Below are 13,919 nucleotides of genomic sequence, written 5' to 3' on the forward strand. Positions count from 1 at the left end.
TTGATTAATGGCTCTCTTTGAAGTGTAGAGTAATTTTTTAATGTTGGATTGAATTGACGTAGTGCTAGTGCCGATTCCTACTGAATCCTCAAACAAGGCGTATATGCGTTGTGTTTCTTCTGGAGTGTACACAAAAGTATCAGCTCTGCATTCAGTAGTTTTTGCCATTTCATCCATTGGTTGTTGTGGGTGCGTGCTCTATGTCACTCAGAAAGGGGAATGATTACAAGAAAAAAAATAGAGTGTACGCACTCCAGGATGATCACTGTAATCCGTAAATTGAACGAGTCGTAGGTGCAATTGGGTAAATCCCCCTGAGTGGGGATATGAAACCAAGATGAATGCACGTTCCTGTTTCAGGAGTGTGTCTCCCTTTTTACACTCAAAAGTGAATGTTCTACTCTTTTGTAACCTGTTCATATAAATCAGTTAAACGTTGGGTTGTCACAAGTTTTCTTCTTTTTATTTGACTTTGCAAAAATATTTTAGTCATACGTTTGCTTTTGTGAATTCCATATACAAGTTTGAATTACACGATTAATCCAGTTGCCTGGTTGCCCAATGCATTTCTGGCTTTTTTACAGTTTGGCCCCTGATGAAGGGCTCTTACAGCCCGAAATGCATTGGGCAACCAGGCAACTGGATTAATCGTGTAATTCAAACTTATATATGGAATTCACAAAAGCAAACATGTGACTAAAATACAACTCAACGTTTAAGGTGTGTGAGGGCACACGTCCTGACAAGAAACAAAAAATATTCAACCACATCTCTCCGGACCTGCTCCTGAAATGGCTCCCATATGAAGCTCGGATACAGCTGAAAATTGCATGCATGACACACAAAGCCATCTACCTCAAGACCCCGATGTACCTCGCTCAGAAACTGGAGCGCTCATGTGGTTCAAGAGCCTCCAGGAGTGCCAGCAACCTCTTACTCAAACCACAAAAATTCAAGATAGAAAAGACCTATAATCGAGCATTCTCAGGTATGGCGCCAAGGATCTGGAACTCTCTTCCCCCAAAGTCAGGGTGATCCCTTCCACTGTCCTCTTCAAAATAGAAGTTAAAGGGCTCTTGATGAAGAAATGCCTGCCTCAGTCTGCCTTCCCCACTTGACTCCTGGGCTATCGACACTGTTTTGTGTCCTAGAGGCTAGGCTCACGAGAATGTTGGACATTTTAAGTCTATGTACTTTTCGCTATGTTGAATATTTCTGTTTGCATGTACACATCCTACTGCACAATCTGTAAAGCGCTCGGATACCCTTGGTGGTCAAGGTCGCGCTATATAAAACTTTCCAAATAAAAAAAATAAATAAACTCAATGTCCGGTTATCTTGTTATTCCCAGCGACATTCAATAAAGAGTATGGCAACTGCAACTTAGGCCTGATGAAGATCTGACCCTGTTCTAGGCCGAAACTATGTCTGAATTCACGAGGACTGCCTTGTATTTGCAAACAGACCTAGATGCATTTGTCCCGCGGACTCTCAGCCCCAGTCCAGCATTAAGCACATAGTTAGTGGAAGTTCTTTATAGCTTCATATGCACAGGCTCATGGCGTTTCTTTTACTTCCAGTGGGCACAGACAGAAGAGATACTAAGGGAATTAAGAGAGCAGTAAGAAGGCGGCCGCAAGTGTTATGTTGATCAAGAATACTTACTAGGGGTCTTTTCTTCTTCTGGTTCACACTATATTCAGACTGAGTGGGTGCACTTATTTGACAAAAAGTTTAAGGATAGTCAAGCACATTTGGCATATGCAGGTTACAATGCATGATCACTTGGGTTACACGTAGGTACTGTTTACATTTACCTACCTCGGCCCTGGATGACATTCACATTGCCTATTATCTGGTTATCGGAAAATATGTTGCATTTGTGGAAGGCTGTCCAGCAGGCTTCAAACACATAGGCTTCATATGCATGTGTATTCTTCATAGCTATCCCTCATCAACAATGTCCAGTGCACACTACCAGCACAGAATGTTTGTTTTTGTACCTTGGAGGTTTGCGATTGCCAGGTGGTTACAGAAAAACCTTGGAAAAGTACCTGGGCAGACAAGAGACTTCTGTTAAAAATTGCAGTTCCCATGTGCTGGGGTGAATGAGTAACTTTCGTTATGCAGCAAGAGATCTTACAGTATAGTCTGTCGACAACTTCACACTAATGAAAAATGCCCACAACAAAAACATTTGGCAATATTTATTTTTCCGAAAAATATTCAGCAGCAGTTTTCCATCTAGGAATTTACTGTACAATCTTGTTGTCGGCATTATTGGTGCAAAACCCAACCCTGTCACAAAACATTCATTTTCCACCATCAAAAGTAAACTATGATTGCTCGGACTGTCGTACAAGATTAAAACGTGAAAGAAATAGAAGAATATTAGTTATAAAATTCGTGAAGATTTTAATATAATTTCACATAGTGTTGCAATATTATTTTCCAAAAAGTCAGCCCAATCCTTTTTTTTCATAATATTTTATAATACAAGATCAATGAAATAATGTTGACTATCGCTTTTACAGTAAGTCACTCAGGTCAGATGCCATCGGATTCCAAAAGGTCATTGGTGGATTTTGTGGGTAGGCTGGAATCAGCGTCAAGAAATTGTTTACATGGACAGGGGAGATAGACCCAATGGTTTGCTGCTGCACGTGGCATAATCTAGGCATTTTCTTAGGGGAAGGGAGTGGGGAAGGTACTGGTGGCGAGTGCAGCATCAGTGCCAAGGCTATAAAGAAGGACTTGTAATGGACATGATATGGAGGCCTTTTAATGAGGATAAGAATCAACCTTGTAAAGACATCAATGCCTTGTTTGGTTGGAGAGTGGGAGATAGACCTCCATAACGGAGGCCTGGGTAGGGGTGAATAGGACCCTATGATGTGCTGTTAGGTGTGCAATAGTGCTATGGTATAGTGTTCTGGTAAGGTAGGGCAAGAGGTCCTGTGCTGGGTGTTACATTGACTCCAGGCCTTTTGTTCAGATGACAAAGCTCAGCATGTTGAGAAATGTCTGGCCTACAACAATGGTTATGACTCGAGAGGCCGGGTGAATCTGTGTACTGACTTGGAAGGGTTTGCACCATGCCTTGCATCATGTCGAACGTTGACATGTACAGGGAGAGAAGCGTTGTAAGTCAGTGGTTATAAGGGACGGTCTTGTTGAGGATGTGGGAAAGGTCTGAAGAGGGAATCTGCACTGTGGCTTGAAACAGACATAGTAGGTACACATCTGAAGTCCACAGAGGTATAAGATTTTGCCCCCCCCCCCCGAGATGAAATGCAGCTCAAGCAACCCCTAGGAGAGCTAAGAATGTCAAAGGAAAGCATAAGCAAAGGTTCCAGGGACAGATGAAAAGATGCATCAAACACCAGTGTGGGATTTATATTGGTAAAGTGCAAAAAATAAACCCTTGAAATGTTTCTAGTTGCCCTCAGAGCCATCTACAGTCCTGATGGCATACAGAGGTCTTAGGGACAGCTGGAGGAAGAGGCTCCAAGGAGGCGGTGCAAGATATTTAGTGCTGCTCAAGCTCCCTTCTAGTTCTCCTATTGACAATATCCAGAATTTAATGTTCAAGTAATGCACCACGTGGATCATTGCAAATTTACATCTTTCAGTCTTGGTGGGAAATAGCGTTCACATATCCCAAATGCAAATCTGGGTCCTTAATGTGAAATATGAGGACCTCGTCTACAGCACTGTACCAATCCACAGCATTTCCGCAGTCACGAACCAGTTCCATAGGATTCACTTGAGCCCTATAAAATAGAAAAAAAAGAGTCCTAAGAAGTTTTGAACCACCTTATAAAAAAAACCAATGTATTGTTAAATACAAATACTTTCAAACATGTCTCATTTGAGTAAAGTGCAAAGCCTCGCTCTTTGGATCAGAAAAGCTCCTTGGACTGGGGGGGACAGACGGCTGCTCTGGATTGTGGCAAGCCTAGAATTCCTTAGTCAATCCATCCCATTGTGAGCCAAATACATCGTTCCAAGTAGACATAATTGCCTACTCCTGGATATTCTGCCAAACTTTGGAATATTTCCTGAGCTCCTCTTGAAATGTCAGTAAAAACATGAGATGTTAGCCCATATGGTGATTTGAATATAATTGAATTTCCCCATTTCTCATTTTAAAATAAGTGGTGTGGTGTAATGCTCCCTGCGCAGGCCATTTTTTTGGCTCATTTTAATATTGTAATTGTATTCGAAATTATTTTTTTACAGGTTCCTTTACTTTTCCGATCAACTAGGCAGAGAAGACCAAAGAGACCTGCTGAGGATAGTTGCATGGGGTATGACAGATGGGATTCAAAGCCTTACTCAATAAGCTGCTGCCTGGCGCCCTTTTCAAGCGAAAAAGCTACATCAGAATGAAAACATGAATACAGAGAGGTCGCTGGTGTCAAACAGGCACAGATGCAACTTGTAGGATGTCCACTACAACAAACACTAGCAATGCCAATAGGTCTCACCTACGCAATCTCTACTGACTGTCAAGGTTTTTTTTGCCATGTTGTACAGCATGCTGCTTGAACATGAAATACCTTGAAAAGCCAAGAGGTGTTTGACAAAACAGGAGCAGTTTGCCTAATTAAACAATGTGGCCGTGAGCACAGTCAGAAGCATAGGGTCTGAGGACTGTCTCAATTTACAATCGGTCTAACACAGACTTTTATACAGTTCATTGAATGTAATAAAATGCTTGTGGCGATCCTTTTTTGATAAGGAATATGTACCTCCGTCTATGGAGCGATAAACTAGAGTATTGGATGAGTAATCCAGGTGTTCCTCAACCTTGCGTGGACACAATGCAGCCAGTGGGTAACGTGTCTAGATGTCCATCATGGGGAGCGTGAGATCACTGCGTGTACTGTGTGTGCTGTGTCTTGATTGGCTAAAGGTTCCTAACTTTATGTGGCAGCTGACTTTATGGTGTTTTGGGAACGTATGCATCTCTCTGGCCATGTGTGCTTTATTGGGGCTAATCTCCCTGGACCGTTGTGGTGTTGCTGCGCCAACCTGTAGGATCGATCTGGATTTTCCTGATTGTGTGCTTGTATGCTGGCTATGTGCTAACTCACCTGTGATCAGTCAATCAGTAACCTTGGGCCTGGGTCTCAGGGCCTACCGAACCACATATATCGGAGTCATGGTTGATGTGGAGTTCAGAACGGGTGAATTTGTCAATAAAGATGCAATGCCTGACAGCTGACAGTGTTGCTGTACCTCTCCTAGGCATGTTCCTCGAAAGCGGTTATGTCGGCCAACTCCCTCAGGATCAGCGGCTGCCGCGTATAGTGGTTATCCCCAAGGAGAATAAGCGGCCTGATAACTGTGCCTCCTACAGGTCTATATCACTGCCAAATGCAGTGATATAGGCCTGTTTCTTGCAAAACATTGGGCTACACGATTAGTTGGGGTGATCGGATCCCCGATTCATCCTTATCAATCCGGATTTATGCCAGGCAGAAATACGGTGCTCAATCTGCAGAGTTTACATGGAATACTGGAACAAGCGTCCGAGAACCGTGCGGACCCTCTAGTGCTGTTCTTAAACACGCAAGTGGCATTCAATACCATGGAACGTCCCTTTATGTACACAGTCCTAAAAAAGGTGGGCTTCGGTCCCCGTTTTGTCTCCTGTGTCCAACTGGAATATCCTGGCCCTCTAGCGCAGCGGTAGTGAAAGGCAGCACATCTGCAAAGTTTCCTTTTCAGAGGGGTACCAGGCATGGCTGTCCGCTCTCCCCCCAGATCTTTGCCCTGATATTGGAACCGCTGGCAGCCTGGATCCGCAGCGACACCTTAGTCAGGGGACTGAGGTGGACTGAATCTCCCTATATGCAGACGATATCCTGTTGTATGTAGCCGAACCCTCCACCACACTGGACAGAGTATTACATATATTCGTCCTGTACTGCAAGTACTCTGGCTACACCATCAATTGAAATAAATCGCTATCTATGTCCTTCACAGGGAACTCCTGGTAGTCCCTGATGACTGTGGGGTGTGGGTGGTCACGGAGGGATTCCGTTACTTCGGCATTTTTATTATAAGAGATACAGTCGCTTTCTATGCACACCGCCTTTAACCCCCATTGCTGCACTTGCGAAGAGATGTGAAACACTGGAAAACTCTACCTCTTTCTTTAATGGAGAAAGCGGCTCACTTCAAGATTATGGCCCTCCTGCGATTCTTATACGCACTCCAAAACACACCCTGTCCAATACCACAGCCCTATTTTCGCACCATAGATAGTGAGGTCCATACGCTTCTTTGGGAAAGGAGTCCACATCGCATAGCGCTCCAGAAACCGACAAGGGCACGATACGATGGGGGCATAGTCTTTCCTGATGTACGCAAAATACTACTGGGCATCCCTGCTCATTGTTGTCAATCACTTGGTGCATCTTTCCGGGGACGAGCTGGCCTACAGAATGGACAGGAGAAATATGCAACAGGGGGGCTACCAACAGGCTCTCTATATTGAGGGGCGACCCATACTCCCATCTTTGACCCAACAGCCATCACTGTCTCTCTGTGGCATGCAGCACTAACTGACATGGGCCGGGGAGAAGATCACAAAATCTACATCCCTGTGGAACACAGCACATCTTGGAACTCTGTCTCAAGAGGATGGATGTTTGACAAATGGGATCTTATAGGCCTGTTCCAAGTGAGAGATTTGTGGAAAAACGGCAAAGTGTTCTCATATACTGAACCGCAAAATGAATCAGTTGGCGACCAAGGAGGCCTACAGATACCTGTAGGTCCGTCACGCCCTGTATGAAGTGATCTGTCCCCCCCCCTCCCTCCCTCCCGGGGAAGCCCTTCCTGAGTCCTCCCCTCTCGAGAACCGATTACTTGAAGAATACTTACCCAAAAGGGCGATCTCCCTCACACATCTAACATTGTTAAACAACTCTCCCGTCACTCTGATCCGAATGCTGGAGGCTTGGGAGAGAGATCTGGGTGGTGTGGAGGAGACGGGTGGCCTGAGGCCTTGGCTTCCCCAAGTGAGGTGGCCATACGCTCGCGCTTCAACCTCATACAGCTCAAGATCCTTCTTAGGAGTTATTATGTAGCAACGACACTACTGAAAATGGGTAAAGTAGATGAGGCACTCTGCCCTAAAAGCTGTGGACAATTAGGTACATTTTAACTCATGGTATGGGACTGTCCAGTGCTGCAGCTGTATTGGGCGGCAGTGGTGTCCTGCTTTACAAGTGTGTGTGGCGGTAGATTAGATCCCTAGGAGAAGTGGTGCCTCAAACATTTGGGGTGACACAGATGTCACCCGCATGGACTGCCAATGGGTCCCTCTGGGACTGATGGTGGCCAAACGAAATGTAGTGTGACTTTGGGAGGTTGTCATTGCACCGCAGTTGGGAGACTGGAAAAGAGACATGGATTGGTGCATGCAGGCAGAGAAGGCAGTCTTTGAAAGTGGTGTCCGCACAAATGGACCAAGTTGTGGGGGAAATGGAATGATTATCGTGGACAAACAAAGAAAATACAAGGAGATGATGGACGGAGCGCTGAAACATTTCAGACACTCACCCCCAGTCATCATTCTTTAGCTCACTTTGCCACCTCAGTTCAGACCCAGCTATATGCAAATCAGTCTTGACTCTGGGCATCATGGGAACAGTCCAGCCCGAACTGCCAAGCCAGGTCTTCCCTGAACTGGAAACACGCATCCTGGGACAGGTTTCTGGAAAACACCCTTCATCAGCCAGGCCAGCTTGAATCCATTGGCAAAGTGAGCAAGGGACTCACGTTTGGGCATACCCTGCCAACTTACGGTGAACATGCAAACACAAGGAGATGATGGACGGAGCGCTGAAACATTTCAGACACTCACCCCCACTCACAGATCTGGGTTGAATCCATCATTCGTTAGCTCACTTCACCACCTCAGTTCAGACCCAGCTATATGCAAATCTGTCTTGACCCTGTGCCTCCTGGGAACAGTCTAGCCCGAACTGCCAAGCAAGGTCTTCCCTGAACCGGAAACGAGCATCCTGGGACAGGTTTCTGGGTAACACCCTTCATCAGCCAGGCTACCTTGAACCCATTGGCAAAGTGAGCAAGGGAACCACGTTGAATATCTATGTGCTCCTGTATTGCATAACACTTTAAATATTTGGGAACAAGAGGGGCTAGACTAGCGTGTAAATTTGAGACTCTCTGGAGATGGGCCAAAGGGCGGGAAAATGTGAAAGTTTTCATCGATATGTATTGCAAAGTGCCACTGTACTGTCGGTCAACATGCTATTACTTAATGTCACCTGGTTTTTCTTTTTGATCTACATACAAATAAAAACAATAAATTTTTTTTTTTTAAAAGATGAGATTTCGTTTTTATACACGAATGTATCATTATTCATATTGACATCGACTTTTTCAATATTAACAAGCACATTGGCTGAAAGCAGAAAAACAAGCACTGGCAAAGCCAATAGGTTTCACATAGTCAAAGTCTATTGGCTTTGTCAATGTTTTTTGTACATGTTGCACAGCAGTTGAGCTTCTATGCCACATGACTAAGTAAAAAAAAAAATGACACGGCAAGCATTGACTGCGTCATATCACTTTTTTGCCAATACTCGTTTTAGATGTTGGCAGGTTATTCATTTTGAAGAAAGTCAAGGATAGTTTTTAGTTTTAGTAATGTGTTTATTTATGTCATGAGTGACATTGCAAACGAAAAGCAAGAACCAAAGTATAAATTAATTCATTTAACAATGTATCCATAGTTTAAGGATTCCCAAAAAGAAGCGGACTAAAATGTTAGTTCACATAAATTAATGTTGAAGCAGATTAATTTAGGCTCTACCCCTACACATCACAGAAGCAATATATATATATACCTGACACTATATACTCTGCGTGCATTAACTTTACTAATGTAAAGTGAAGCACTAAAAACATATTACTTAAGTGTTTTCACTGTAGAAACTAGAGATTTTTATATGCGTGTTCTAATGTTTAGCTTAACATGAAGACTTGTATTTCAAGATACACTACATTTGTTAAAAGTACATTGCATAAGTAATCATGAACTTATTATTCACGTGTGCATTTATTCTGACATTTTGCGTGCACATATAATCGTGTATTTGAAGTGCACACACTGGCGGCTCCTCCGCTAAGGGGGAGGAGCGTTGCTCCACTGCTTAAAAGGAAAAATAAGATAACATGTTATTATCATTTGATTTTCCCCGATTGCAGTCAGTGGTGAGGCGGGGCTGGCCAGAGCATGGGAGGAGTGGTGTGCACTCCCTAAGTGCAATGAACTATTTGGCCGGCCTTTTTTGGCCGACCAAACAGTTCATGTGCACTCTGCATGTTCCTATCAGGCTGCATTACACAGCCTGGTCAGGGACATGCACAGTCTCCCTGTTCCAGTCTGAGGGCTGATCCATGGCACTCAGACCAATCGCAACGCTGCACTGCAGCGTTGTGATTGGCTCAGGGGAGCCGGTCTGCCCTGTGCTTCCTGCTGCTGCTGTCCGGGACAGGAAGATGAAGAGGACGAGGACGGAGGAGAGGCGGCGGCCATCCATTAAAGGTAACTATATTTTTAGGTCTCGCTTAGGCAGCACATGCGCTGTCTCGTCAAGAGATGGTGTATACAGTATAGCGGGGGAAGCTCCGCCCACTTTCCTTCTAGCTTTACCCATCTTTTTGATTGGCTGAAATCTTAAATGCTGCATTGCAATTGGTTTTCGGCAAGTTAGTCCCGCCTCCTGATGACCAGGTCGTCATTTTTCTCCTTCCATGGCTATCAGCCCCTTTACTTTCAAAACTCTTGTTCCCCTGCCTCCCCCAGTCCGTGACTTCTCTGCCACCACCACCGCCCACCCACTCCCGTTCCTGCCTACTTGGACGCCTGCATTTTTGTTTACAATGCAATAGGACTCGCGTAAATACAAGTACTATTGCATTTGTAAATGCTTGTTTTTTCCTATGATTGGCTGCCTGCATTCACACTCTATTTTGCCTGACCTGTCCAGACTCTCACATGCGCGCGATGCTTTACATCGTGCGCATGCGCGCCAAAAGTCTGCCTCTGCCTCTTGTTTTGTTTAACTTCAGACTGGAAGTTAATTGTCACTGGCAGCGCACGCTGTTCCTGGTGGAAGGAGCTAGAGGTCAATGTAGGAGGGGTGAGGGCCTGCACTCTATTCTCGTACCGTAATGCTTTACATGCCTCACTGGCTTGTGCAATAAGTTTCAGAGCTGCCTTTATTTTGATACAATACAACTGCAAACCACTTGAAACTGGCATGTCGTGCAGGAGGTAGCACTGACCGGAATCTGTAAATTGCAGCCCCGGTGCAGTCAATAACTGTTAGGGTGAGTGTGCGTGTTTGATTACCTTGGTTGTTCGGTACACCTATTCCACCGTCCAGAGTAGCCTGTAGATTGTAGTGAATCCGGCGACAACTTGTAATAATAAAAAAATCTCTAGTTTGTGCGGTGTTTTCAGTATCCCCACCGCATCAACAAAAGGTTAGTTCTTCTCCGCCATTGTTGCAGGAAAACATTCATAGTACCGTGAGCAGAAGGCAGTACTGTTTACATATTGATAAGCAGCATCGAAGACCAATATTACTCTAGGAAACAAAAATGCTCCACTTTAAAAAAAACAAAAAAAAATATCGATCCAGTTTGGTTTTCCACTGCGGCAGTATGGATTTGCACAAGAGGTTTAAAATAACCTTTGTCCTCGTAAAATGTCTATAGCTGACAACCATGTGATGAAGAATTAGGTATATTTGTTTTCCCGTGACCCTCCTCCCCGCCCATGTTGAAGCTTGAGGTTTTTTATAACTCCGAGTACAGCGTGCCCGCCACGCATGCCATGTCCGGCACCGCTATCCCACTTTTTGTGCTATTGCTGTCCTACGGCCGTTGGCAGGTAAGTGCCCATGGTTGTAGTGTCCGTTTCGCCTTGGGGTGGCAATTTTGCACCTTAGTTTGAAGGCGAGAGTGACTAGAGCACATAAAGAAGATTGCTGTCAAAGGTGTCACTTCTTAAAGGAAGTGGGGGATATTCTATTGGGGCAGGGTTAGGGTGACACCTTCCATCTATCTAATTTCAACGCTGGTTGTAGTGGTGCATGGGATGGGTGTGCTTAAATTGCTGCTTGTTCTGCTGGTGAGAGTGACAGGCGATGCACCAAAATATGTGCGTGAAGACTGAGATCTGGGCTACATTACCAGAGTGTCTGAGTTAATTAGACAGTCAAGTGACTGATGGTATCTCAACAGGCCCAACCTCATTTTGTTTAAGTCGTGAATATTGCCACGGTTGTTTACCTGGAACAATTAACAATTCTTTAAAACAGGGTCATTTTGCATGCTACAGCTCTTGCCGTTCAAAAAGCTTAACGCAGCTGCCTGTCTAACGTGCATATAGGAGTGAAAGTAGAGCACAGCTTATGGGGGGAAAAAATTATTTATTCCACCCACCTCCATTATAGCACACAAAAATCTCCAGCACCGTCATGTGCTGCAGCTGCAACTAGGAGCATCTAGTTAATTTAATGTTCTTAAAGGAATCTGGAACTAGGGAGTTCCAACACTTAATAATGTGATACCTCCTTAGCGCACCATTATGAGCAGGTTTACACCTCGGCGCTTACAATAACGCAGACGGATGCGGAGGACTTCCTACGTGATATCCGACTCTCTAAACTCACGGAGGTGGAGTCTCAGTTATTAGAGGTGGACCTCTCCACGGAGGGGATAGTGACTGCGATTGGGAATCTCCAGTCAGGGAAGGCCCTCGGCCCGAACGGTATCCCCATAGAGTGGTACAAGCGAAACACTATGACACTTGCGCCCCATCTCGTGGCAATGTACGAAGCCGCTCTGGATGAAGAAACACTCCCATGTGACCAGCGGATAGCGACAATTGTGGCCATTCATAAGCCTGGCAAACCGTCTCAGGAATGTGCCTCCTACAGGCCCATCTCTCTGATTAATGCCGAGGCCAAAATCTTGGCTAAATCCCTGGCCAATCGACTCGCGCCGCACCTAACCACACTGATACACCCCGATCAGTCGGGATTTATGCCAGGCAGGAATACAGCTCTTAATATGAGGCGGCTCCATTGCGTACTGGGGCGCAAACACACCATACAGGAAGACGCAATCGTGTGATCCCTAGATGCTCTTATGGTCTTCGACATGGTCGAGTGGCCTTTCCTATTTGCTGTCCTTGCAAAAATGGGGTTTGGGCCTAAGTTCTGCGCCTGGGTTAGGTTGCTCTACACTGCTCCCCTCGCGCACGTCGTAGCTAACGGACACATATCAAGAGAATTCCCACTCCATCGAGGCACCCGGCAGGGCTGTCCGCTATTTTCGCTCCTCTTTGCCCTCATATTGGAGCCCCTGGGTGCGACTAGACCCGGTCATTCAAGGGCTCCGCTGGACAGAGGTATACGAGGAACGAATATCATTATATGCTGACGATGTTCTCCTCTAACTGGCCTCTCCCAAGTGTTCACTCACGTGTCTTCTTGACATCTGTGACTCATATGGCAGACACTCAGAGTACACAATCAACTGGACTAAATCGGTGATGTACGTCTTGCAGGGATCTCTGCCAGCCCTATCAGATAGATGCCCTATAAAGCTACCCGGAGAGACTTAAGTATTTGGGAAACCACGTCACTCATGACCCAGGGGTCTTTATGTCTCTGAATCTCCAAGCTCCCCTGCATCAGCTACAGAGAGACACACAATACTGGCAATCACTCCCACTGACACTCTTAGGAAAGGTGGCCCATTTCAAGATGATGGCGCTCCCAAAGTTTTCTGTATGCCCTTCAAAACACCCCTTTCCTGGTCCCCCACTCCTACTTCCGAGCAATCGAAGCAGAAGTGACAAAACTTCTGTGGAATAACAAACCAACGTGCATAGCTATGACAAAGCTATTCCGAACATGGTGCGATGGAGATATCGCACTCCCAAGTATTCAAGTATACTATTGGGCGTCCCAGCTCACTTATCAGTCACTGGCTCCATGTCCCGTACACAGATCCAGCCTATGGCCTTGATAGACTGTAACTTGGCGATGAGGGTCTATACCACGCCCTCTATAACAAGACGCAAGCTTAAATAGGCCCAACGAATCATGTACTTCAAGTGTGGACTATGGTGCGCAAAAAGATGGGATGGCATGATAAAATCACACAAACAACTCCCCTCTGGGTCACGAACAAACTAGGTAGGCTGGGTAAGAGCAAAGGCTTCAATCACTGGGACAGCATAGGGATATCTAAGGTTGGAGATCTGTGGACGCGTGGAAAGATGATCCCCTTTGAACAACTTCAGAAGCAATACGAGATGACATCTACGGAACGGTTCCGCTATCCCCAAATCAAACATGCACTAGAGGCAGTGATCCCCCTCCTTGTACTACCCCGCCCGAGGCCTCCCCGCTAGAGGATAGATAACTAACAGATCACATGACCACAAGAGCAATCTCCATGACATACCGCAAGATAATACACAACATGCCCGACCCCATGCTAAAGTTCCAACGCAAATGGGAGGAGGAGGTTGGGGAACTCGATGACGTTGACTGGCAGGAAGCGTTTGCCTCGCCCAGAGAGGTAGCGATTCCATCCAAGCTCCGCCTAGTGCAACTTAAAATACTTCACAGTATATATTATACCACAACCACACTCTATACAATAGGAAGAGCTCCCACCCAGCTTGGTCTACGGCAGTGTGGGACGGTAGGTACCTTCTACCATACGCGCTGGGAGTGCCCTGCAATACAATCGTATTGGAAATCTGTCATGAACACCATTACAAGAGTTAGCGGGAAACCAGTCCCTCCTGAACCTAAGCGCTGCATCTTGAATATCTGGGAGACTAC

The 13,919-nt window shown here is 45.5% G+C and overlaps 1 protein-coding gene across 2 annotated transcripts in view; it reads right to left on the bottom strand.

Annotated features, from left to right (window-relative positions):
• Window positions 1-2,192: 2,192 nt before the first annotated feature.
• Window positions 2,193-13,919, bottom strand: part of P2RX4 (purinergic receptor P2X 4) — a 201,456-nt gene continuing 189,729 nt past the window's right edge. For both annotated transcript variants that reach the window (XR_014970670.1, XM_085634577.1), the window contains one exon: window positions 2,193-3,773. Coding sequence is in view for 1 of the 2 variants with exons in the window: in XM_085634577.1 (XP_085490703.1) it covers window positions 3,741-3,773 (33 nt within the window). In the remaining variant the exon portion in view is untranslated. The remainder of the gene's footprint in view (window positions 3,774-13,919) is intronic.

This window comes from Triturus cristatus, chromosome 11 (assembly GCF_964204655.1).
Source record: "Triturus cristatus chromosome 11, aTriCri1.1, whole genome shotgun sequence".
NCBI classification, from domain to species: Eukaryota; Metazoa; Chordata; class Amphibia; order Caudata; family Salamandridae; genus Triturus; species Triturus cristatus.